Genomic DNA, 25868 nt, shown 5'->3' with positions numbered 1-25868 from the left:
ATGTTGTTACATACTTCATAACTTTATTCTATCTTACAGCTGCATAATATTCCATCATATGTATATGCCACAATTTGTTTAGCCACCCGTCTGTTGATGGGCATTTTGGCTGTTTCCATCTCTTGGTAATTGTAAATAATGCTGCTATAAACATTGGTGTGCAAATGTCCGTTTGTGTCCTTGCCCTCATGTCCTTTGAGTAGAGACAGCATATGAATGGGTCCTGTTTTTTTATTTTTTTATTTTTATTTTTTTATTAAGTAAAAAAATTAACTAACACAACATTTAGAAATCATTCCATTCTACATATACAATCAGTAATTCTTAATATCATCACATAGATGCATATTCATCATTTCTTAGTACATTTACATCGATTTAGAAAAAGAAATAGAAAGACAACAAAAAGAAATAAAACGATAATAGAGAGAAAAAAATTAAAAAAAGAACTATACCTCAGATGCAGCTTCATTCAGTGTTTTAACATAATTACATTATAATTAGGTAGTATTGTGCTGTCCATTTCTGAGTTTTTATATCCAATCTTGTTGTACAGTCTGTATCCCTTCAGCTCCAATTACCCATTATCTTACCCTATTTCTGTCTCCTGATGGTCTCTGTTACCAATGACATATTCCAGGTTTATTCTCTAATGTCGGTTCACATCAGTGGGACCATACAGTATTTGTCCTTTAGTTTTTGGCTAGTCTCACTCAGCATAATGTTTTCTAGGTCCATCCATGTTATTACATGCTTCATAAGTTTATTCTGTCTTAAAGCTGCATAATATTCCATCGTATGTATATGCCACAGTTTGTTTAGCCACTCATCTGTTGATGGACATTTTGGCTGTTTCCATCTCTTTGCAATTGTAAATAATGCCGCTATAAACATTGGTGTGCAAATGTCCGTTTGTGTCTTTGCCCTTAAGTCCTCTGAGTAGATACCTAGGAATGGTATTGCTGGGTCGTATGGCAATTCTATATTCAGCTTTTTTTTTTTTTTTTTTACATATTATTTGATTCCATTTATTTGACATTCTGGAAAAAGGCAAAATTACAAAGACAGTAAAAAGATCAGTGGTTGTCAGGAATTCAGGAGGAAAGGTGGGAGGGTGAATAGGTAGAGTGCCATTTATTTTTAGGGCAGTTAAATTATTTTGTGCGATATTGTAATGGTGGATACACGACATTACACATTTGTTAAAATTCATACAAAGAATGCATCCTAACATAAACTATGGTCTTTAGTTAATAATAATAATGTGCCAGTATTGTTATATCAGCTATAACAAATATACCTCTAATGGGGACTCTCTGTACCTTTTGCATATTTTTTTTCTGTAAACCTAAAACTATTCTTAGTTTCCAGGCTGCTATGACAAATACCATACAATAGGTTGGCTTAAACAACAAGAATTTATTGGCTCATGGTTTCAGAGGCCGAAAGGCTTGCTTCCTCCTGGGGTCCACAGTGTTCTTGCTGGCTGCAATCTTTGGGTTCCTTGGCTTTCCCTTCACATGGCAATGTCCTCTCCTTTCTCTTCCAGGTTCCCACTGATTTACGGCTTCTCTTTGTGGCCTTCTCTTGTTAAGGACTCCAGTAATAGGATTAAGACCTATACTGATTTAGTTGGGTCATACCTTAACGAACAATAATAGCTTCAAAGATCCTATTTGCAGATATCCCTTTTCAATTTATGGTATATTTGAAAGGCTAAAGGGAAGTACCTGAAACTGTAGAGCTGTGTTCCAGTAGCCTTGTTTCTTGAAAATGATTGTTTGAAAATATAACGTTTACAATGTCACTGTGTGATTGTGAAAACTTTGTGTCTGATGCTCCCTTTATCTAGGATATGGACAGATGAATAAAGAATATGGATTAAAAAAATAAATAATAGTGGAAAAAGGTTAAAATATATTATTGGGTAGATGGAAATACTAGTGGTCAATGAGAGGGAGGGTAAGGGGTTCCATATGTATGAGTTTTTTCTTTCTTTTTCTGGAGTGATGCAAATGTTCTAAAAAATGATCATGGTGATGAATATACAACTATGTGATGATATTGTGAGACACTGATTGTACACCATGTATAGAATGTTCATATGTTAGGAATGCTTGTGTTTGTATGCTGTTTATCAACAAATATAGTTGAAAAAAAAGATCCTATGTGTAATGGATTCTCACTCACAGGAATGGAATTAAAACTAAAAACGTTTTTTTTCTGGAGTACATAATTTAATCTACCACATGCTCTAAAACATAAAGTCTATTTAGGAAAAAAAAAATCAGCCAGGGACAGAAAACTTGCAGTTCATCCTCTTATTTAGTTAAGTAATCACTATTCACCGGGTCTCTCTGATCTTATCTCCTTCTCCCTGACCCATGCTTATAATCCCTAACCGTATCATCCCCACATCACAATACCCAACCAACCCACTATTTCCTCCTCTGGTTGTCTCCCACTCCCATAAGAATATAAACATACATGTCATAAGACATTGAGCCCTCTTATGGCCTCTAAACCTTTGCTCAGTCTATTCCCACCATTTGGAAGCCCACTCTCCCTTATCTCCCAAAGTTCTAAACCTAGGAAACCTTCAAGATCCAGTTCAAAAGGTACTCACTCCTCAATGAAGCCTTCCCTGATATCCCACAGCAGGATGGGATCTGAGGACACATATCAGTGTGTATGTACTTCCTTGTCCAGGACTTAACTACTTTCTTACATTACCAGAACAGATCTTTTTCTCCCCTATTGGCTGTTGTCTTATACGTTTCTAAATGCACTTACTTCAGGAACTTTCATATGGAATACATCATTCAGTAAAAAACTGTTGACTGCAACTTGGTATAAAAGATAGAACAATACAGTAGTAAGAAGATGGGGTCAGTGCTTTGGCTTTATTGGTTCCCTGCCTATTCTTTCTTTTTTTTTTTTAAATATCTGTTTATTTAAATAGACATAATTTAAATAAATTATATATATATATGTGAACATGATTTACCAGATGTAAATTGCTATACACAGCACCTTGTTATTACTTCTATTTTAGCAATCATCTCAATGGAAAATTTTCTTTTTTTTCCTGTCCATTTTTTCTCTCTCTCCCTCTTTCTTTCTTTCTTTTTCAGCTTTTTAAAAAAATTTATTTATTTATTTATTTTTATTAATTAATGGAAAAAAAAACAAATTAACCCATAATTTAGAAATCATACCATTCTATATATGTAATCAGTAATTCTTAACATCATCACATAGATGCATGATCATTGTTTCTTAGTACATTTGCATCGGTTTAGAAGAACTAGCAACACAACAGAAAAAGATAGAATGTTAGTATAGAGAAAAAAAATAAAAGTAATAATAATAGTAAAAACAAACAAAAAAACAACCAGACAGACAAAAACAAACAAAAAACAAAACAACAACAACAAAAAAAAACCTATAGCTCAGATGCAGCTTCATTCAGTGTTTTAACATGATTACTTTACAATTAGGTATTATTGTGTTGTCCATTTTAGAGTTTTTGTGTCTAGTCCTGCTGCACAGTCTGTATCCCTTCAGCTCCAATTACCCATTATCTTACCCTGTTTCTAACTCCTGCTGGACTCTGTTACCAATGACATATTCCAAGTTTACTCTCGAATGTCGGTTCACATCAGTGGGACCATACAGTATTTGTCCTTTAGTTTTTGGCTAGACTCACTCAGCATAATGTTCTCTAGGTCCATCCATGTTATTACATGCTTCATAAGTTTATCCTGTCTTAAAGCTGCATAATATTCCATCGTATGTATATACCACAGTTTGTTTAGCCACTCGTCTGTTGATGGACATTTTGGCTGTTTCCGTCTCTTTGCAATTGTAAATAATGCTGTTATAAACATTGGTGTGCAAATGTCCGTTTGTGTCTTTGCCCTTAAGTCCTTTGAGTAGATTCCCAGCAATGGTATTGCTGGGTCGTATGGCAATTCTATATTCAGCTTTTTGAGGAACCGCCAAACTGCCTTCCACAGTGGTTGCACCCTTTGACATTCCCACCAACAGTGGATAAGTGTGCCTCTTTCTCTGCATCCTCTCCAGCACTTGTCATTTTCTGTTTTGTTGATAATGGCCCTTCTGGTAGGTGTGAGATGATATGTCATTGTGGTTTTGATTTGCATTTCTCTAATGGCCAGGGACATTGAGCATCTCTTCATGTGCGTTTTGGCCATTTGTATTTCCTCTTCTGAGAAGTGTCTGTTCAAGTCTTTTTCCCATTTTGTAATTGGATTGGCTGTCTTTTTGTGTTTGAGTTGAACAATCTCTTTATAAATTCTGGATACTAGCCCTTTATCTGATATGTCGTTTCCAAATATTGTCTCCCATTGTGTAGGCTGTCTTTCTACTTTCTTGATGAAGTTCTTTGATGCACAAAAGTGCTTAATTTTGAGGAGCTCCCATTTCTTTCTTTCTTTCTTCAGTGCTCTTGCTTTAGGTTTAAGGTCCATAAAACTGCCTCCAATTGTAAGACTCATAAGATATCTCCCTACATTTTCCTCTAACAGTTTTATGGTCTTAGACCTAATGTTTAGATCTTTGATCCATTTTGAGTTAACTTTTGTATAGGGTGTGAGATACGGGTCCTCTTTCATTCTTTTGCATATGGATATCCACTTCTCTAGGCACCATTTGTTGAAGAGACTGTTCTGTCCCAGGTGAGTTGGCTTGACTGCCTTATCAAAGATCAAATGTTCATAGATGAGAGGGTCTATATCTGAGCACTCTATTCGATTCCGTTGGTCGATATATCTATCTTAACGCCAGTACCATGCTGTTTTGACCACTGTGGCTTCATGATATGCCTTAAAGTCCGGCAGCGTGAGACCTCCAGCTTCGTTTTTTTTTCCTCAAGATACTTTTAGCAATTCGGGGCACCCTGCCCTTCCAGATAAATTTGCTTATTGGTTTTTCTATTTCTGAAAAATAAGTTGTTGGGATTTTGGTTGGTATTGCGTTGAATCTGTAAATCAATTTAGGTAGAATTGACATCTTAACTATATTTAGTCTTCCAATCCATGAACATGGTATGCCCTTCCATCCATTTAGGTCTTCTGTGATTTCTTTTAAGTTTTTTGCAGTTTTCTTTGTATAGGTCTTTTGTCTCTTTAGTTAAATTTATTCCTAAGTATTTTATTCTTTTAGTTGCAATTGTAAATGGAATTCATTTCTTGATTTCCCCCTCAGCTTGTTCATTGCTATTGTATAGAAACACTACAGATTTTTGAATGTTGATATAGTAACCTGCTACTTTGCTGTACTCGTTTATTAGCTCTAGTAGTTTTGCTGTGGATTTTTCAGGGTTTTCGATGTATAGTATCATATCATCTGCAAACAGTGATAGTTTTACTTCTTCCTTTCCAATTTTGATGCCTTGTATTTCTTTTTCTTGTCTAATTGCTCTGGCTAGAACCTCCAGCACGATGTTGAATAACAGTCGTGATAATGGACATCCTTGTCTTGTTCCTGATCTTAGGGGGAAAGTTTTCAATTTTTCCCCATTGAGGATGATATTAGCTGTGGGTTTTTCATATATTCCCTCTATCATTTTAAGGAAGTTCCCTTGTATTCCTATCTTTTGAAGTGTTTTCAACAGGAAAGGATGTTGAATCTTGTCAAATGCCTTCTCTGCATCCATTGAGATGATCATGTGATTTTTCTGCTTTGATTTGTTGATATGGTGTATTCCATTAATTGATTTTCTTATGTTGAACCATCCTTGCATACCTGGGATGAATCCTACTTGGTCATGATGTATAATTCTTTTAATGTGTTGTTGGATTTGATTTGCTAGAATTTTATTGAGGATTTTTGCATCTATAGTCATTAGAGAGATTGGTCTGTAGTTTTCTTTTTTTGTAATATCTTTGCCTGGTTTTGGTATGAGGGTGATGTTGGCTTCATAGAATGAATTAGGTAGCTTTCCCTCCACTTCGAATTTTTGAAGAGTTTGAGCAGGGTTGGTACTAATTCTTTCTGGAATGTTTGGTAGAATTCACATGTGAAGCCGTCTGGTCCTGGACTTTTCTTTTTGGGAAGCTTTTGAATGACTGATTCGATTTCTTTACTTGTGATTGGTTTGTTGAGGTCATCTATTTCTTCTTGAGTCAAAGTTGGTTGTTCATGCCTTTCTAAGAACTTGTCCATTTCATCTACATTGTTGTATTTATTAGCGTAAAGTTGTTCATAGTATCCTGTTATTACCTCCTTTATTTCTGTGAGGTCAGTGGTTATGTCTCCTCTTCCATTTCTGATCTTATTTATTTGCGTCCTCTCTCTTCTTCTTTTTGTCAGTCTTGCTAAGGGCCCATCCATCTTGTTGGTTTTCTCATAGAACCAACTTCTGGTCTTATTGATTTTCTCTATTGTTTTCATGTTCTCAATTTCATTTATTTCTGCTCTAATCTTTGTTATTTCTTTCCTTTTGCTTGCTTTCGGGTTAGTTTGCTGTTCTCTCTCCAGTTCTTCCAAGTGGACAGTTAATTCCCGAATTTTTGCCCTTTCTTCTTTTTTGATTTAGGCATCTAGGGCAATAAATTTCCCTCTTAGCACTGCCTTGCTGCGTCCCATAGATTTTGATATATTGTGTTTTCATTTTCATTCGCCTCGAGATATTTACTAATTTCTCTTGTAATTTCTTCCTTGACCCACTGGTTGTTTAAGAGTGTGTTGTTGAGCCTCCACATATTTGTCAATTTTCTGGCACTCTACCTATTATTGATTTCCAGCTTCATTCCTTTATGATCTGAGAAAGTGTTGTGTATGATTTCAATCTTTTAAATTTGTCGAGACTTGCTTTGTGACCCAGCATATGGTATGTCTTTGAGAATGATTCATGAGCACTTGAGAAAAAGGTGTATCCTGCTGTTGTGGGATGTAATGTCTTATAAATGTCTGTTAAGTCTAGCTCATTTATGGTAGTATTCAAATTCTCTGTTTCTTTATTGATCCTCTGTCTATATGTTCTGTCCATTGATGAGAGTGGGGAATGAAGTCTCCAAATATTATGGTAGATATGTCTATTTCCCTTTTCAGTATCTGTAGTGTATTCCTGACGTGTTTTGGGGCATTCTGATTCGGTGCGTAAATATTTATGATTGTTATGTCTTGTTTAATTGTTCCTTTTATTAGTAGATAGTATCCTTTTTTGTCTCTTTTAACTGTTTTACATTTGAAGTCTAATTTGTTGGATATTAGTATAGCTACTCCTGCTCTTTTCTGGTTGTTATTTGCATGAAATATCTTTTCCCAACCTTTCACTTTCAACCTATGTTTGTCTTTGGGTCTAAGATGTGTTTCCTGTAGACAGCATATAGAAGGATCCTGTTTTTTAATCCATTCTGCCAGTCTATGTTTTTTGATTGGAGAATTCAGTCCATTAACATTTAGTGTTATTACTGTTTGGTAATACTTTCCTCTACCATTTTGCCTTTTGTATTATATATATCATATCTAATTTTCCTTCTTTCTGCACTCTTCTCCATACCTCTCTCTTCTGTCTTTTCGTATCTGACTCTAGTGCTCCCTTTAGTATTTCTTGCAGAGCTGGTCTCTTGGTCACAAATTCTCTCAGTGACATTTTGTCTGAAAATGTTTTAATTTCTCCCTCATTTTTGAAGGACAATTTTGCTGGGTATAGAATTCTTGGTTGGCAGTTTTTCTCATTAGTAATTTAAATATATCATCCCACTGTCTTCTTGCCTCCATGGTTTCTGCTGAGAAATCTACACATAGTCGTATTGGGTTTCCCTTGTATGTGATGGATTGTTTTTCTCTTGCTGCTTTCAAGATCCTCTCTTTCTCTTTGACCTCTGACATTCTAACTAATAAGTGTCTTGGAGAAAGCCTATTGGGATCTATTCTCTTTGGGGTGCGCTGCACTTCTTCGATGTGTAATTTTAGGTCTTTCATAAGAGTTGGGAAATTTTCAGTGATAATTTCTTCCGTTAATTTTTCTCCTCCTTTTCCCTTCTCTTCTCCTTCTGGGACACCCACAACACGTATATTTTGCGCTTCACATTATCATTCAATTCCCTGAGCCCCTGTTCAAATTTTTCCATTCTTTTCCCTATAGCTTCTGTTTCTTTTTGGATTTCAGATGTTCCATCCTCCAGTTCACTAATCCTAACCTCTGTCTCTTGAAATCTACCATTGTAGGTTTCCATTGTTTTTTTTTTTCATCTCTTCTACTGTTTCTTTCATTCCCATAAGTTCTGTGATTTGTTTTTTCAGACCTTCCATTTCTTCTTTTTGTTCATCCCTTGCCTTCTTCATGTCCTCCCTCAATTTATTGATTTGGTTTTTGAAGAGGTTTTCCATTTCTGTTCATATATTCAGAATTAGTTGTCTCAGCTCCTGTATCTCATTTGAACTATTGGTTTGTTCCTTTGACTGGGCCATATCTTCAATTTTCCTGGTGTGATTTGTTATTTTTTGCTGGCGTCTGGACATTTAATCAGATTTCTCTGAGTGTGAGACCCAGCAGGTTGAAAGACTTTCCTGTGAAGTCTCTGGGGTCTGTTTTTCTTATCCTGCCCAGTATGTGGTTTTGTCTGTCTGCTGGTCCCACCAGGAAAAGATATTGTGGCTCCTTTAACTTTGGAAGGCTCTCCCTGCTGGGTGTGTGGTGGAGACAGAGGAAAGGTTGTAGGCTGGTTTTAATGGCTTCAAATTGCGAAGTCCTGAGATCTGAATTCCTTGAGAGAGGGATTCCACCTGAGTTGCGTTTCACCCCTCCCCTGGGGAAGGTTCAGGTGGTAGAGAGCCCTGAAAGCAGCCTGTTTCTGCGTTTGGGGCAGTTGCAACTTGTGTAATCCTGGCACTGAGCCCAGAGGTAACCAAGCCTCCGTAGAAACAGCCGCAGAAGGCTCTGTTTTGCCCCCATTCCTCTTTTTTAGTTAGCTCAATAGGCGACTTTGCCTTGATCAGTTTCCCCTGAGCTGGGGGCCTACTTCAAGTAGTCAGAATTTGTCCATTAACACCACTATTGGTGTTTGGTTGGACTCAGTCCCCACTACTGTTGGAGACTCTTTTCCTTTCCCTCTGGGTAGCCGCCTGTGGGGGAGGGGCGCCCATCGCCGGCCGCTGTGGCTTGGGAAATTCGCTGATCGGAGATTCCCAGCCGGTCCGGGATGGAGGGAGGGAGGGGCGCCGCCAGCCACCATGACCCGGGAAATCACGCGCCACTCGGGAAGCTCACTGCAACAGAGTCTCGCAGCGGGTCCAGCCAGTCCAGACTGGGGTACGCTGTGTGTCCAGTCTCTGTCGTGGTTCCGGGAGCTGTTCTGTACTATTTTTGGTTATTTAGTAGTTGTTCTGGAGAAGGAACTAAGACGCATGCACCTTACTAAGCCGCCATCTCGGCCCCCTCCTCTGGGTCCTGTTTTTTAATCCATTCTGCCAGTCTATGTCTTTTGACTGAGGAGTTTAATCCATTAACATTTACTGGTATTACTGCATGGGTAGTACTTTTTTCTGCCATTTTGCCTTTTGGAATTTATATGTGATATCTAATTTTCCTTCTTTTTACCTTTACTAATAGTCTTCCTTTCTACACTCTTCTGCACACCTCTCTCTTTTGTCTTTTCGTATCTGTCTCTAGTCCTCCCTTTAGTATTTCTTGCAGGGCTGGTCTCTTGGTCATAAATTCTCTCAGTGATTTTTTTGTCTGAAAATGTTTGAACCTCATTTTTGAAGGACAATTTTTCTGGATATAGAATTCTTGGTTGGCAGTTTTTCTCTTTTACTAATTTAAATGTATCATCCCACTGTCTTCTTGCCTCCATGGTTTCTACTGAGAAATCTACGCATTCTTATTGGGCTTCCCTAGTATGTGATGGATTGCTTTTCTCTTGCCTCTTTCAAGATTCTCTCTTTCTCTTTGACCTCCGACATTCTGATTAGTAAGTGTCTTGGAGTACGTCTATTTGGATCTATTCTCTTTGGGGTATGCTGCACTTCTTGGATCTGTAATTTTAAGTCTTTCATAAGAGTTTGGAAATTTTCAGTGATAATTTCCTCCATTAGTTTTTCTCCTTCTTTTCCCTTGGCTTCTCCTTTTGGGACACCCACAACATGTATATTCGTGTGCTTCATATTGTCTTTCAATTCCCTAAGTCCCTGCTTATATTTTTCCATTTTTTTCCCTAAGTTTTTTTATTGCCAGATTTCAGGTGTTCTGTCCTCCAGGTCACTAATCCTATGTTCTGTCTCTCGAAATCTACCATAGTAGGTTTCCATTGTTTTTCTTTTTTCATGTCTTCTACTGTGCATAAGTTCTGTGATTTTTTTTTTCAGACTTTCGATTTCTTCTTTTTGTTCATTCCTTGCCTTCTTTATATCCTTCCTCAATTCATTGATTTGGGTTTTGATGAGGTTTTCCATGTCTGTTCGTATATTCTGAATCAACTGTTTCAGCTCCTGTATCCCATTTGAATTGTGGGTTAGTTCCTTTGACTGAGTCATATCTTCAGTTTTCCTAGTGTGATTTGTTATTTTTTGCTGGCATCCAGGCATTTAATTACCTTAATTAGTTTATTCTGGAGAGTGCTTTAACTTCTTTTACCTAGGGTTTTCTTGTTGGATGAATTTGTTGTTTATCTGTTGTTTGACATTCAGTTCAGTTTTTTCTGGACCTCTAGCTTAAGTTTTGTTTAACAGAGGAGAATTCTTCAGTTTTTGTTTTCTTGTTTCTTGCCCTGCTTGTATGGTACCTTCCCCCACCCCCCACCCTTAGGAGGGTCTACTTAGGTATTATAGATCCCAGCCGGATTTTCCCAGACCAAATTGGCCTCCTATCAGGAGGAAAGAGTCACCTGCGTCGGTTTTCCCTGAGGGTGAGACCCAGCAGGTTGAAAGACTTTCCTGTGAGGTCTCTGGACTCTGTATTTTTCTTTTCCTGCCCAGTATGTGGTGCTTGTCTGCCTGCAGGTCCCACAAGCATAAGATGATGCTGTACCTTTAACTTCAGCAGACTCTCCCTGCTGAGGGCATAGTGGAGACAGAGGAAAGGCTGTAGGCTGGCTTTAATCGCTTCAATTTTCCAAACTCTGGTGTCTGAATTCCTTAAGGGAGGGATTCCATCTGAGTTGGGCTTCACCCCTCCCCTGGGGAAGGCACAGGCTCCAGAGAAGCCCTCAAACGAGCTTGTTTCTGCCTGTGCCTGGGGCAGTTGCAGCCTGAGAAGCCCTACCGCTGAATCCAGAGGCAGTCACGTCGTAGAAACACAGCCACAAAAAAAGAGAGAGAAGAAGCCTTGTCAGAGCAGGACCTCCGTTCCTTAGGTTGGCCAATCAAGAGCACAAGTTGGTACGTTGCTCTGTGTATCTTCAGATCCTATGTGCCCCCTCCTCTCCTTCAGGGCCCAGACCTTTTCAAGTATTATGTACTATCCAATCCAAAAAACCTGTGTTTTTCTTTTCTTTTTCCATCAGCCTTACCCCCTCAGCACTGGGGCAAAAATCAGCAACCTTCGCTTTGACAAGGTTCAGCTGAGCTGGGGACCTATTTTTAGTAGCAGAATTTGTGAATTAATTCCACAATTGGAGCTCAGTTGTGCTCAGCCCCTGCTCCTAGTAATGTTCCTTTCCTTTCCCCTCTGGCGAGCAGCCTGTCGGGGAGGGGAGGGATGCCGGCTCAGGTGGTTTGGGGGAATCATGGTTCTGGGGGGGCTCGTTGGTGGTCCAGCTGGTCCAGACTGGGGTACACTGTGTGTCTGGTCACTGACATGGCCCCAGTTCTGTACTACTGTTCTGGCTGTTTTAGTAGCTGTTCTGGAGGATGAACTAAACTTCACACCTCGCTACGTCACCATTTCCGTACTCTCTCCACACTGTATATTTTAATATTTGAAAGTGTTCACTCTGGGATTTAGTCCTTGGCTTATCTCTTAAGTTTGTATTCTGCTAATGATATGAGAGATTTTCTTGAGTGCCGAGAGTTGTCTTTATCACAGTTTACCAGCCTCTTCCTTCTGCTCCTCCCTGGATGCTGCAAAGTGTTCTTGTAGACTCTAGGTTTCAAAGTGGTTGATTTATACAGCTTCTGTCAGATTGGTAGTTGCTTTGATGAAGGGACTGATTCCTGGAGCTTTCTCTTCTGCCACCTTCCCGCAATCTCTCTCTTTTCTCTTACCTTTTGTTTTTTGGCATGGGCAGGCTCTGGGAATTGAACTCGGGTCTCTGGCTCTGCCACTGAGCCACTTTTGCCTGCCTTTTCTCTAACCATTTTTAAGTGGACTTTTTCTTGATTTATGCTTGCTCTGTCACTTAGGACCTTTAACTGTTTTCTGGTGCTTTGAGACTGACGTTCTGCCTGTTCCTGCTGGTTGTTCAAAAGTTCCGTGAGGGGTGGAGCCCTGATTGGGGGTTGAGGGTTGCTGGAATTTCGGTAGGGATTACACCATATCTTCAGAGCAGTTTTGGGGAATTGCTACCTTAATACCTGTAAAATAGAACCTCATAACCTACCTGTGAACATTCTTTTCATTAAAATAGTATGCTGTTGTAGCATCTTAAGTTCATCTCTTCTGTCTAAAAATGGGCAAATGAGGGGTAGTGTTACGGGTTATGTAAACAAATATTTTAATTTTATTGTTAAAGAGTTTCTGCTACTAAAATCTAATCCTAAATCTCAACCTTTTGAGGCCAGGGCGTATACTACTGCGCTCTCAGCTTTTCTTCTCACGTGTGCTTCCTGTTTCCAGATTCTGGGGAGCAGGTCCTGGTGGACGTGGAGACCAAGACCAGTAAGGAGATCATGGAGCACATCAGAAAAATCATGGGGAAGAATGAGTGAGTTGCTGGGTTTTACCTGGAACGGAGCAAACTTGTTAGTCTAGTGGGTTTGAGAGGGAAAATGGGGGTGTGCTGGGAGCGGTAGAGAGGCTGCATGTCTGGCAGCGATGTGCAGACATTAAGCACAGGGCCATGGCTCAGCTGTTCAGCACATGTGTGAGCTCTGACCAACCCTCAGCTGTAATGTCCGGTAAAGGTCATCCCTCCTTTCTGGTTTGATGGGAAGCTGTGATATAGCCAAAACAATGAATGCTGTGTAGCTGCTAACGCTCCTCCCTGGGGGAATCTGCCCTCCCCCCCCACCGGGAGTTGGCAGGTGGCTAACCATCAGTCCTTCTGACCCATCCCATTTCTTTCCATGAATGGAAGGAGACAAGGAAAAAGAAGGAAATCAAGGAATTCTCTTCAAGAAGCTACATGGGGGGCACCCCCAGAGCTCCTTATCCTGGGGTGGTTCATCCCGACGGTTGGCCCTGAGGGCTGACCTGTGCCCTGCGTTTTTAGCCCTGATTCTGCTTCCTATTGACCATTTCCTTGGAGCATGTAACACATGTTTCATGCAGAAGGCCTTCCTGATGCCTCGTCCTTTGGGAGGCCAAGAGGGCATGTTAGGCTTTGGGATTGAGAAGCAGGTTACAAGACAGATGAGACTGGGGCTTCTGGGCCCAGAGGGGGTTCACTTGGCTGAGGAATTCGTTCTTTCAAGGTTCAGTCATGTTGCTCATGTTTTATTGCTATTTGTGCTCTTCGGCAGGGAAACCCTCAAGAAAGAGGAGCAGGAGAAAAAGCAGCTCTCTCACCCAGCCCACTTTGGGCCCCGGAAGTATTGCCTGCGGGAGTGCATTTGTGAGGTGGAAGGGCAGGTGCCCTGCCCTGGCCTGGTACCATTACCCAAAGAGATGAGGGGGAAGTATAACGCAACCCTGAAAGCCAGTGATGAGGGCTGAGGGTGCTGGGGCCTGACGGGCTGAGGTGATTGTGTCTTTCCGGCCAGAGGAGAGATTACTAAGGACCTGTCTTGGTCACAGGGAATCCCGTTTCTGTTTCTAAAGAGACTCTGCAAGTCTCTTTGCAACATCAAGAGCCCCTTTACCACTGGTATAAAAGGAAAGGGGGAAGAATATCTGCCGCTGAGCTGTGAATGAATATTCCTGCCACATCATGTCAATAAAACATTTCTTAATCACTCCAGCAACATGGTATCTGGTCTTCTAGGCCAAGGGAGGAAGGCCTGGGTGAGGAAAGGGCTCCGGGACGGGCTGGATGTGAGGCCACAGCTTGCTGGTGCTCTTCGTCCTTCTACCCTTTCTTGGTCTCCATTGGCCTCACGTCTTCTTCCAGACCCTGCTCTGGAGAAATTTCAAGCTGCCCTGTCTGTGGCTGTCAGTGATGCCCACCATTCAGGCCTTGGTGATTTCAGAAATCCAAAGGCAACATTTTGAACGAAAGCTGTTTTGAGAGGCCTGGCTATGGATGTGACAGGGATTGAGGGGCTCCAGCCCCACTGAGGGAGGTGCCCAGTGGTGGGTCAGCCACACTGGTCCCTGCTGCCCACTGTGCTCTCGCAGGTAGGTTGGCACCTCCCCTGAGGTATGGTATCTGGAGGCTGCCCAGTTAGCTGCCTGGGTTCACCAAACCTTTGGTAAGGTTTGGAGAAGGGTCTGATGTGTTACTGCCTTCTAGTGTTTCTGTCCTCATATATACCGCTATCTCTGCTGCTTATGCTAGGCTGGTTTCTGCCTTCAAGATACATAGTCGGGTCCCCTTTGGCCACTTTGAGAAAAGTGAAGGGCCAGCTGGACAACAGACCAGTGATATTCAGTCAAGACGACTACCTTATGCAGCAAGGCAGTGGGAAAATTAAAAAGGATCGTGGGGCTTAGAAGTAGAACAAGTGGAGCTCTTCATCACTCTGCTGTCAGGAGCCTAGGCCAAGTCCTGAGAGCCCTTCAGGTGTTTCCATTTCTGTAAAATGGGAATAAAGGCAGTACTGGGTACATGGGATAATTAGCCAAGGATGATGTGAAACTAGAACGTGTTTTATATAAATGTTGGTGGCTATTTTGTTAAATTGGGCAAATTTGGGTTCTTTTACATTTGATACTAACATTTAGTTCCCCGTGAGTTGACTCAGATCTGGTGGGTGTTCAGGGTGAACAGCTGGGGCTGGAGGGGAAGGTGGCTGTGTGGGTCTGATGTCTCTTAGAATGATTGGAGGCGTCCAAGGAGTGTTCAATTGAAATCCAACATGTTGGTGTCCTCCCTCATCACCATCTTACTAAGTACGAAAATATATCTTCCTTTGTAATCACTCCTGTGGGTGCAGGTTACGCTGCACAGCTTCCACTGCAGACTTGACCTGGGCCCCAGCTGCCTGGGCTTGCTGCTTGGCTGCCAGGGCTTTTAGAAAGAGGAAGTCTTCCTCCCCACCGTGGTCCACAGGGCCCCAGAAAGCTGCATGCCCATCCGAAGGTGAACTGGGCATTTACTATGATTCTGTTTCCCTGGAGAATTCTGACCAAAACAATTTTGAATCCAGAATATATAAAGAACTCCTACAATTCAAAAACAAAGACAACCTAATTAAAAAATAGGCCAAGGATTTGAATATTTCTCCAAAGAAGATATTCAAATGGAAGTATAACATGAAAAAATGCTTAATTTCAGAGCCATTAAAGAAATGCCAATGAAAACTACTACCTCACACTGAGTGTCTTATTGTTAAGGAAAGTGAAAATAATAGTTGGAGAGAATGTGGAGAAATGGGAGCCTTTACATATTGTTGGTGGGAGTGTAAAATGGTGCAGCCACTGTGGTCAAGTTTGGTGGTTCCTCAGAGAGTTAGAACTACCGCCATATGACCTGGAAATTCCACTCCTAGGCTTAATCCCAAGGACTCGAACAAGTATTCGCACACAGGTGTTCACATCAGCATTAGTCACAATTGCCAAAAGGTGGAAGCAGCCCAAGTGTCCATTAACCAATGAATGGATAAACAAAATGTGATATATACATACGATGGAATATTATTCACCTGTAAAAAGGAATGAAGTCCTGATGTATACGACAACATTGATGAACCCTGAAGATTTGAGTGAAATAAGCCAGTCACAAAAGGGCAAATACTGTGTGATTTCTTTTACAAGAAATATTTAGAATAAGTAAATTCAGAAACAGCAAAATAGTGCTTACTGGGGGTGGGGGTGGGGAATGGGGAGTTACTACCAAATGAGTATTGAATGTTGGATTGGGATGACGAAGAGTCTGGAAATAGTGGTTAAAGTTATCCTGTTCTGTCAATGTAATTAATGTCAACTGTCCATTTAAAATAGTTAAAATAGTTTTTTTGTTGTATTTTACCACAATATAAATTTTTAAAAACCATGTAGAACGGGAAAAAGTTAGTAGAGAAGACGTTATGAAGATTACATAACAGACACTTTTAGTTTTATTTTCTAAAGCAGTGATCATCAGATGGTTTTCAGCCTAGTTTCTTTGAGGTGACCAACTTTTTCTTTTGAGGTACTACCTGGCAGAGCCACCGAGAACTATTTGGTTGCCAGTGGTTCTGTCATGAATGTGACTCTGGACCTCAGAATTCTCATCTGTAAAATGATTTCAGGGTGAGTAAGTTCTTTCCACTGTCTAGAACTTTTAAGAACACATTTTACCCTGGACAGTGTACAGTATCATGAGAGGCCAAGAGGACTTTCAGGCCTGGCGCGGTGCTGCTCTGCTTCCTCACTGTGTGTGTCCTGTCTCCGCACCAAGGAGCTGCCTGCCAGTGCAGACGGAGAGGTTGTCCTGCGAGTTTTCCCTTAAAGATATTACATAAGTCGGTGGACCATCAAGGGCTAACTCCTTTGAATGAGGGTGAAGTTTAAGGAAAAGGGGTACAGACAAGGCTCCCAGGATGATTTCATCTCCACTGATGGCTGAGTTCCAATGCCAGTGCTCTGGGTATCTCTGGATATCAGCAGTAATGAGAAATGATGAGCAGGACACATTAGTCTTTAAATTCACTTTTAATAGTATAAACCTCATTTAGGTAGTAGGATTAAGCCACAACAATAATGCCACATTGAAACAGCATTTAATAAAATGCATAAAGCTAATTCATGCACTGCAATACTCTATATACAAACACAACAATGCAAATTCTTCAAGACTGAAGACACTGATTAGATATAAAATCGAGTTTAAAAAGAACATGCTATTTTTTAAATGCCATCATCACATATACAAAGCTGATTTTACAGCAAGGGGTGGGGGGACAGCTGTGGAAAGCTACAGCTTTCAACAGGTTTTAAACCTGGAACTAAAATGTAATGGCATAAACAATATTTTCTGTATTGTGAGAGAAGTTACAGAAACGGTCCCCCAAAAATCTAACATCCGAATTTTCCTTTAGCAGATGTCTTTTTAAAGGGCTGATAATACAGCTACATTTTAACAGATCCAAACTACAAGTAAAAACCACCGTTTGTACTATGAAAATGTGCAGTTTTTCAGTTATAAAACTAGTTGAACACTGGTTTGTTTACAAGACGATTCGGAGAACAGAAACTGTAGAAAAATATTCCAGCACTTGAGTTTTCTGTGGCAGCAGCACTTGAATCCATGAATGCTGTGGTCATTAAAATGATAGCTGATTATATACTTGCCTAAAGAAAAACCATTTTTAACAAAGTCTACTTCCAAGTATTATCCAAATATTAAACAAACTTGAACAGTCTGTAAAATGGAGTGATAAATGTTGCTGAACGTTTTTTTTTCTGCTATATATATGTATAAATACTGAGACTTTAAAATTATTGGCTTTGGAACTGGCAAGTATAGCTGGGTATTGAAGAAAAATATCATATTTCTCTGTCCCTCATGAGATACATATATTTTTAAAACTCAGTTTAATTATTTTTGGAATGCTATTAAGTAGCTCCAAAGAGAAATGTTTAAAGATTAATTTGAGACTGTCAGGTTTCCATTTGTACTTTAACTGGAAAGCCACCTTCAGTAAAGTGTGATTGTCGTGACAGTCGATAATGTGAAAGGTTGAGCAGTCCAGTGAGACAGCAGAACCTTTCTACATCAAAAACTGAAGGCTAAGTGACCTACCACCTCACAAAAGGCACTGAGTACTGTGGTCTCATGAAGTGTTTTCAAATATTTCAATAGATTATTTTTAAAAAGAAAAAAAGCAACCTGTGTGTTATGTGAGTTCTTACGGTTACTGAGGGCTTTCTTTCAGCAGGCCAGCTTTCAACACTCCAACCTGGCCAAGAGGAGCTACTGCTGGGTTGAGCACTGTCTCCTGAGCGGTGGTTCTCAGTGTCCCCCGCCCTCTACATGGGCAGGCACCGGGAATTGAACCTGGGTCTGCAGCATGGCAGGTGAGAACTCTGCCTGCTGAGTCACCATGGCCTGCCCGGTTCTCAGTTTTTAAAACCCGATTAAGGGGGTGGGGGACCAGAAAAATTTGGCATCTGTAGCTTAAAGGGCACACATATCCATATTAATTATCCAAAAATTTTAAATAATTTACAGAAAGGAGTGAGGTCAGTGGATTTCATTCACTTGCTGACATTTAGCAAAGTAATTTAATGAATAGATTTGTAGCTTACATGCCACAAAAGTTAATCTCATCAACATTCATGCTTATTTTTAAAGAATATTTGGTAGGTTGTATTTTTCAACTGGTGTTAGGCAAGAATTTTTGTTTAAGTCACAGGACAGTGCCCACCTCTTGCTGACTGGCCGTAGAGGAAAAGTGGAAAATTGCTATCACATTTAGGAATCAGGATCACTGACAGACTGTTCTGGAACTCTGCCCACCAGACCTGTCTCTGGACCACTGGCCATGGCTCTGAGTGACTTGGGAAGGCAGTGGCTTTAACTACCAACTTCTTTCCAGTTAAGCCATAAGTAGATATGTGAAAGTAGGTTAAAAATCACCACCTACTTTTGGACATTAGAATGAGCTCCTTTCTAGCTTCCTAGCCCTTGTATGAAGCTAGAGATTAGAGAAAGGTAACCCTGCCAGAACCTTTTCTGTCTGGAATTTTTACCGACAGAGTGGAGATTCATATCTTTTAACTGATTATCATGGCCCTTCCCAGTCTGGCTTACCCAAAGGAAAATGGAGTTAAGAAAACCACTAGCTACTCTCCCCTGTTGAGGGACCTTGAAATATCCATATCAATTTAGATGAACAACTCTCTATCATAGACTCTCTTTAAAACAAGGAAAGTTTGGATATGTGGCTACATGTCTATACATATAATATACATCTATATATACATAAATACTATATACACTGTACATAGAAGGTATAAACACATGTACATTCGTTCAGGCATACAAGCCTATAAATCTGTACACGCACAAGTGCCAAAGGAACCCAGGGCTGGATACGCAGAAGTGCACGCTGGCAGGAGGCACGCAATGAAGAAGTCCAGAACCCTGCATACAAAAGACCCAAACCAAACCTGTCTCTATTAGGGGTTAGCTTTCAAAAATTACATCAAGATTAATACATTTTCAAAATGTCTCATAAGCTAGAGAATGGAAGTTGGACAAAAAGAAGCATGTGGAATTCATCTTAAGTGTTCTGTCTGCTGAGATGTTTCCAGTATCTAAGGGGTGCTGCCCCCTTCCCCACACTGGAGAAACATGGCTGTTAGATGATACTTTTCACGGCCTGAACTTTTAGAGCGGTTGAAGTGTCGTCTATGACTCTGGTACACACAAAGAAGGTGGGCAACACACTCCCAAATTACAATCTGGAACCTGAATCCATACACACTGGCCATGAGCTGCCAATTCTATGGCCAGAGGAGTCTGTGAGCAAAATGGTTCTAGTGGAAATTCCCCACAGGATTAGGACTTTTTTTTTCTCCTCCCAGAGTAGAAGCACTAGATATACCTAGAGTCCTTATAATTTCTTGGCTCCCTATGAAAGCCAGCAGATCAGCTTAGCATGCATGTAGTGTGGATATCAACCTATGCTTGATTGATGAGCCTCCGCAATGTTAAGGAGCCCAAGGCCAGGTGGGCTCAAAGTCCTCCCCCTGGCTGGTGCCCAGCTGTCTCCGAGTAGAGTTCACATTTAATACTGACACTGACAATCTGAAAAACAGTCCCTGCTTAAGGGCAATTATGTAATGTGTCTTAAAACAAGTGTCTCCATCTGAATTAAATATAAAAACCTAAACAACAAAAGAACTTCAAACTTCAGCCTCATTACAAAGATTAGACAATAAATAATATAACCCCCTAACACACACGTACATATAAATTTCAAATCAAAGGATGGTAGGGACCATACTTCCTTAAAACTACTTTTGAGGAATAATTTGAAAAGTATTTACTTAGATAATTTGGCCTTTTTTTTTTTTGTTTCCGGTCCTGTCTTATGCTTATCGGTAATGAATTCCACAAATTTCATAATTCAGGATTATCTGAGCTATGTCCAGAAAAGGGCCCACTTAACCACAAAAATGAACTCTTGTGTCTTCCCCACCTTCCTAGCTAAGAGGGAGCCCAAGGGCCAGTAGAAGGGGATTGGAGAGAGATGCATGGCAGCAACTCCCCATCCTGACTTAGTTCACTTGGGATTCTGCGGGTAGAGGGCTGATCTCATGTCACTAAATCTATAATTTGACAAATTATTAACAGAGGCACCTTAAAGCCTTTTGGAAGCTGGAGCCCACGTGGTTGGTTGGAGTCATTTTAATGATTCTTAATTTTGGAGTTAACTTTTGTTAACCAGTTTGACCAAACGGGGGTGCAGGGTGGGGAAACAAAAACCAACCAACCAACCAAGAGATGGAATAAACCTGCAAGTCATAGGCCCAAAAAGGAAAAGACCACTTCAACAGTAAGGCCAAGAGGATATGGGAAGTTAATGAGAGAGAGTCCAAAACCCAGATGGTCCACTAGAATCAGCTACGACCAGCAAAGCAATGCAAGGGACAGGACCAGGTTCTAGTGAGCAACTTTCCAAGTTGACTCCTATTTCCTCTAGGGCTATCTTGCTGGAGCTTGGCACCTTCCTGTTCAAGTGTTTGTTGTCTTCCTGTTGGTTATTATCTTTTGTTCTCATCATATCTAAATAGTAGCATCCTGGGGACCCCAGGCTAGGTCTTGGCTAAGCTGCCCCATTATCTAATGGTAATTTGAGTCTACAGCAGTGAACACAGGACTCCTCAGGTCTGGCCAAAGTGGCGTAGGCTGGTGTGAAGATGAAACAACATATATTCCTAGGGAATTACTACATGATTAGTAGACATACTTATATTAAAAAATCATAAGAACAGAAAAATAGACAGTACTTTGTATAGGGTGCATAAATGTGTTTCAAAATGCCCTCTACCAAAATCTTTTGCAAGCAGAAATGAAACAGACCCAACCTAACTACATTGTCTTGACCAACTAATAGTTTTAATTGTGAAATTCAATACATTTCAGAGTCAGAAAACTAAAAATTACTTTAAGCTGTCAAAATTAAATCCTTTCCATAATTTTATAATGGTCACTCCCCACTATTCTACAAAACTTGCTTCCAAGGCATGAACCATAAATTATATAATTAAATTCAAGTGGGAATTTAAAAGTTGGAGATAGTGTTCCCACTTAACCCCCACTAACAATGACTTTCATAAGGTGCTAACACTTATTTTAGGGTAAAGCATCCCATTTTTGCCTTAAATCTGTGGCAGCTTTCAGCTTGTCTAACACGGCATCATAGGGGCTTCTGAGGTTGGCTTGCCTGGCACCAGCCTCCTACCCCCACCCCAGTACTGTCTGCAGCTTGGGCCACATGAGGCATCAACCTAGACACTGTGCCTCTGCCAGAGAGTGCCTGTGAGGGAGGAGGGTAAACTGGGATCTTTCTAGACATCATTTGATCTGAAGGTTCAAGAGGCACATATTTAACCTTATGGGATCTATTTTTGTGATCTCAGCAATACAAAAAGAAAATGCAAAGTACTTGACCCAATCTTGACATGCCACTTTTCCACTTTTCCCTAACAGGAAATACTTGCTTCTTATTCATATCCATGGGAATCCATGGTTACTCTACTTAAAGCTTCCTTATACTTATATTCTGTTGCTGTAAATTACAGTTGCTATAATTTATGAAGAGAAAAAAATATAACCTTGGGAATTGAGGGCTGTTTAAGGAGCAGGAGGCTGCTTCTGCACCCACCATTTAAAATGCCCCAGGGGTTGTGTGCTGGCACACGCCTGGGGGAACCAAAGTGCATGGTGTGCCAGTACCATTAAAAGCCCTGTCAACAGAGATGCTGACTCTGGGGACATTTTGAAAAACCCTGATGTTTTAAGGTCAATAGGGAAAAGTTCTCATGAAACCTTCCCTTTGGCTTCAGATCTTGACCATCCTGGCCAGGCATGAGATCCTGCACAGCCCCAATCAACCACTCTCTTTCAACTCAACTGCAGGAACATAGGCCCTTCTCAAAGAAGCATTGTGAATGAAAACCTTAGGAAGGGGACCCTCACTCCAAGGAGGCCACACTCCTCTCTCTGACCAACATGCAGCCACCCCAAATCGCATTCAGGAAATACGTTCAAAATCCCCACCTGGTGCTTTTTGGTCAGAAGGTCCATGTGCCATGACTGGCAGCAGAGTTTTGGGGATGTTTTCAGTAGCCAGAGTGCATGTCTTGTTTGGCAGTTCATCTCTGATGGACTTGCCATCCAGTTCTGAGAACCAGTCATCAGAAGAGAACCAGGTTCCTGAGGAGTCTGCATACACCCACCATAGAGCAGGGAACCTTCCTAGCATCAACTCTGGCTGGAAGCTTTTGGTTTGGGTCACTGATTGTGCTACAACCAGACTTCCACTTACTGCATGCTGCAAAGAAGCCACGTTTTCATTCGTTCGTAGGAATTTGGCTCACCACCACCAATATGTGCATAAAATTAGGAATGATGCCATCTTTTCTTAAACATAAATGATTGTCTCCTGTACCCTAATGAGTTTTCACAGAAATCATTAGCATTTCGGCAAAAGACATATACAGTTTTCCATTTGCCCTGCCCACAGGCAAGATGTTGCTAACATTACACATTGACAAGAAGTGCTTACAAAGTGCTAATATTATTACCCTGGTAATTAGTAGCTATTAATTCCAAGGACATTTTTAATATATATACACACATACTGTTCTCTTAGGTTCTCTTAGTTTTCTTTAATACTAGTCTCTGACATTATAAAATTTTTTTTTTGCCCTTTGAGAATTTCTAAATACAAATTGAGTTAAAAGACTGCTCCAAAATCAGGTGCTTCATCAAAAGGCATTACATGTATCTTATGGCAGGAAAGGATCCTACTAGTCTTTTAGATGCTATTGTCAGGGATTAACACAAAAGAAGAAACCAGGTAGGAAATGGCTAACATACTGGAAATATTTGCACATACCAAAATACCACTACTTTTATTCTCTTGGTATCTGAGTGGTTCTGGGAGGATTCTTCTGCTCTCAGCAAGTGCGTGGTGGGCACTATAGACTGGCTCCAGTGATCTGGCCATTATACTCTGCCGTCTCCATCTTGAGGATGTAAGGAATTATGCTGTCTATTGAAACATTGCCAATGAGACCAGTGAAAAAAAGTTCTTCTGTTATGTTGGAGCTCATGAGTCTGAGCGCCGGTAGGCGGACGAGAATCCGGGCCAATCTGTGAGACAGGGAGAGGAAGCTGCTCACTGCCCTGTAGGCGCAGCCCTGGACAGGCCCCAGGGCCCGTCGGAACTGCCCAGAAATAAGCCAAACAGACCCACGACCTACCCTTGTTTTTCTGATTTCAACAGTTTTTCTGTAGGAATTTATCATAAGAAAAAAAATCAAACGAGTGTGTGTCGATATGTACATACAAATATATTCCCTTCACTGTGGTTTAGAAAACTCTTCAACCCCACCAAAACCAAACCAAACCAAACCAAACCCAAACCTGGAAATCCACAGTAGGGATTAGGTTAAAATGAAGTGTGGTGTCTCCATTTAACAGGATGCTATATTTAAATTAAAAAGGATAAGAAAGATTTATACTCACTGACATGGAAAGACATCCATGACATACTGCTGAATAAAACTTTCAAGAGTCTGCTGTGAAGCAGCAAGCACAGAATGATCTCTGGTGTCCACACATGTATATAATGCACATGTTTGAAGGATGGTCACCAGAATGCTAGTGGCAGGCCCCTGGGTTTGGGATTTGCAGCCATTTCACTGAATAAATCTTTTTCTGTATTTAATGTCCAGTGTTCATTTAATATTATAATTAAAAATAAAGCAATGAAATTATTTTCATATCAAAGAAACCTAGTTGGAAGGGCACTCCATGACCCTGTCCTGGAAGGTAGCAGGACACACTGTATTTGAAGCATCCCGTGTGATCTGGTCATTCTGAATCCAGGAGTCAATCCCAGAGAAACCACTGGAAAACTGCAGAAAGCAGTGTGTGCGAAGATTCTACTGAGTGTTGTTTATAATGGTCCCATGCTGGGAACAATTTTCATTAGCAGGGAAATGCTCAAAAGATAACAGCAGCTCTTTGGCCATGGAAAATGAAGAATATATATGTTCACTATATATTAAGTGAAAAGAAACTTAGCCTTTTGTATTTTAGGATTCCAATTACATGTAAGTACATGAAACAATTTCTGGAAGTAAATATACAAATGTTAACAGTAGACATCTCTACATAGGGGTATTTTCACTGAGTTAAAAGCTTTCTTTTTCCTTTTTCATTCCAGAATGTTTTATTTATTTCTACAGTGAACTTTTTTTTTCTTTTTTTGGTATGCTATATGGCGGGGTCAGATCTCATTATTTTTCCATGTGAGTATCCTGTTACTGCAACACCATTTTGTTTAATTTTTGTTTGTTTTGCTTGTGTGTTTGTTTTTTTGGGAAGTGCATGGACTGGGAATCAAACCCATTTTGTTATTTTTAAAAAGGGAAAAATGTATTAATATTACTCAAGTGGCATGTCAGAACCATCAATCCACTCACAACCTGAGCAGTGTGCGTTAATCATGTGGGGCACACATGGGTGTGAGGGTACCACCCACAGACCCAAGGGGCAAAACAGCTGAAGGCTCTCAGGTCAGAAAGGTCAGCTCAGGTGGGCTTCTGGGAGCATGGGACCTCTCAACCGGGCCTTATAGGCTGGCTGAGGTTTCTACCAGCAGAGATGCAAAGGGTGGGGAGGGTATTGCAGGAGGAACAAGCAATTACACAAAAGGCATAGGGATGGGAAAGATTAAAAAACGAATGGATAAACAGGATGTAAAACAGTCTAGGACCTTTTCTTTGGGAAGTGTCTCTTTGGGTGAGTTTCTGAATCCTGTAAGAAAGCTTCCTTTATCTCTTCTGGCCCCAAATCACCTGGTTTGTATAGCCAGGTCCCCCAACCAGACAAAGAGTGACTGATGTTTTTTTCAGAAATATTACATCAACTTTCAAAGGCCCAAGAGCTGCTGACATTAAGATGATTCTGGAGTGCATGTCTCTGCAAGCAGCCCGGGCGGATGGGGGGCATTTCTGGTCATCTTTTGGTCACAAGTGCTGTGAGAGTAGGTCTGTGGCCTCTGCAGGGGACAACTTACCTGTGGGTCTAGCTGGATATACAAATCCTGGGTATGAGTATCTCAAATCAACACAACAGTGGCATTACTTGATAGTCTCATTCTATATATATATTGAGGCTGAAATTATACTAAATTCCAGCAGAAAACAGCTAATACTTTTTACAAAAGCTGCATTTGGGCAGCAAGGCCAGCTACAGCCTTCCTCTTGCCCCAATCCTACCAGAGAAATTATTCCCCGGGGCGCCTGGGGCATCCCCACTCCATGAGGCACCTACAGACCAAGGTCTGCACTGGTGCCATGAACTGTGGGGTAGGCAGGGCCATGCATCTCCTTAGACTGTCATTTTGCCAACTCCGCATAAGAAAGACTAATTTATATGTATACTTTTGCTGCCCATTCTTTATAAATAATACTA

General features: G+C 40.7%; 2 protein-coding genes across 8 annotated transcripts in view; one reads left to right on the top strand and one right to left on the bottom strand.

The window, feature by feature from the left end:
- MRPS25 (mitochondrial ribosomal protein S25) overlaps positions 1-14027 on the top strand; it is a 72690-nt gene extending 58663 nt beyond the window's left edge. The window contains exons 3-4 of the mRNA XM_077116451.1: positions 12746-12833; positions 13591-14027. Coding sequence (XP_076972566.1) covers positions 12746-12833; positions 13591-13783 — 281 coding nt within the window. The 3' untranslated portion in view covers positions 13784-14027. The remainder of the gene's footprint in view (positions 1-12745; positions 12834-13590) is intronic.
- A 2815-nt stretch (positions 14028-16842) lies between these two features.
- NR2C2 (nuclear receptor subfamily 2 group C member 2) overlaps positions 16843-25868 on the bottom strand; it is a 165980-nt gene continuing 156954 nt past the window's right edge. For 6 of the 7 annotated variants that reach the window (XM_077116438.1, XM_077116444.1, XM_077116443.1 and 3 more), the window contains one exon: positions 16843-23537. In XM_077116438.1, the coding sequence (XP_076972553.1) occupies positions 23363-23537 (175 nt within the window). In that variant the 3' untranslated portion in view covers positions 16843-23362. The remainder of the gene's footprint in view (positions 23538-25868) is intronic. The other variant, XR_013157765.1, reaches the window with a different exon arrangement.

Source organism: Tamandua tetradactyla, chromosome 9 (assembly GCF_023851605.1).
Source record: "Tamandua tetradactyla isolate mTamTet1 chromosome 9, mTamTet1.pri, whole genome shotgun sequence".
Lineage (NCBI taxonomy): Eukaryota > Metazoa > Chordata > Mammalia > Pilosa > Myrmecophagidae > Tamandua > Tamandua tetradactyla.
Note: the sequence above shows the minus strand (reverse complement) of the source record. Positions and strands in the feature narration are given on the sequence as shown.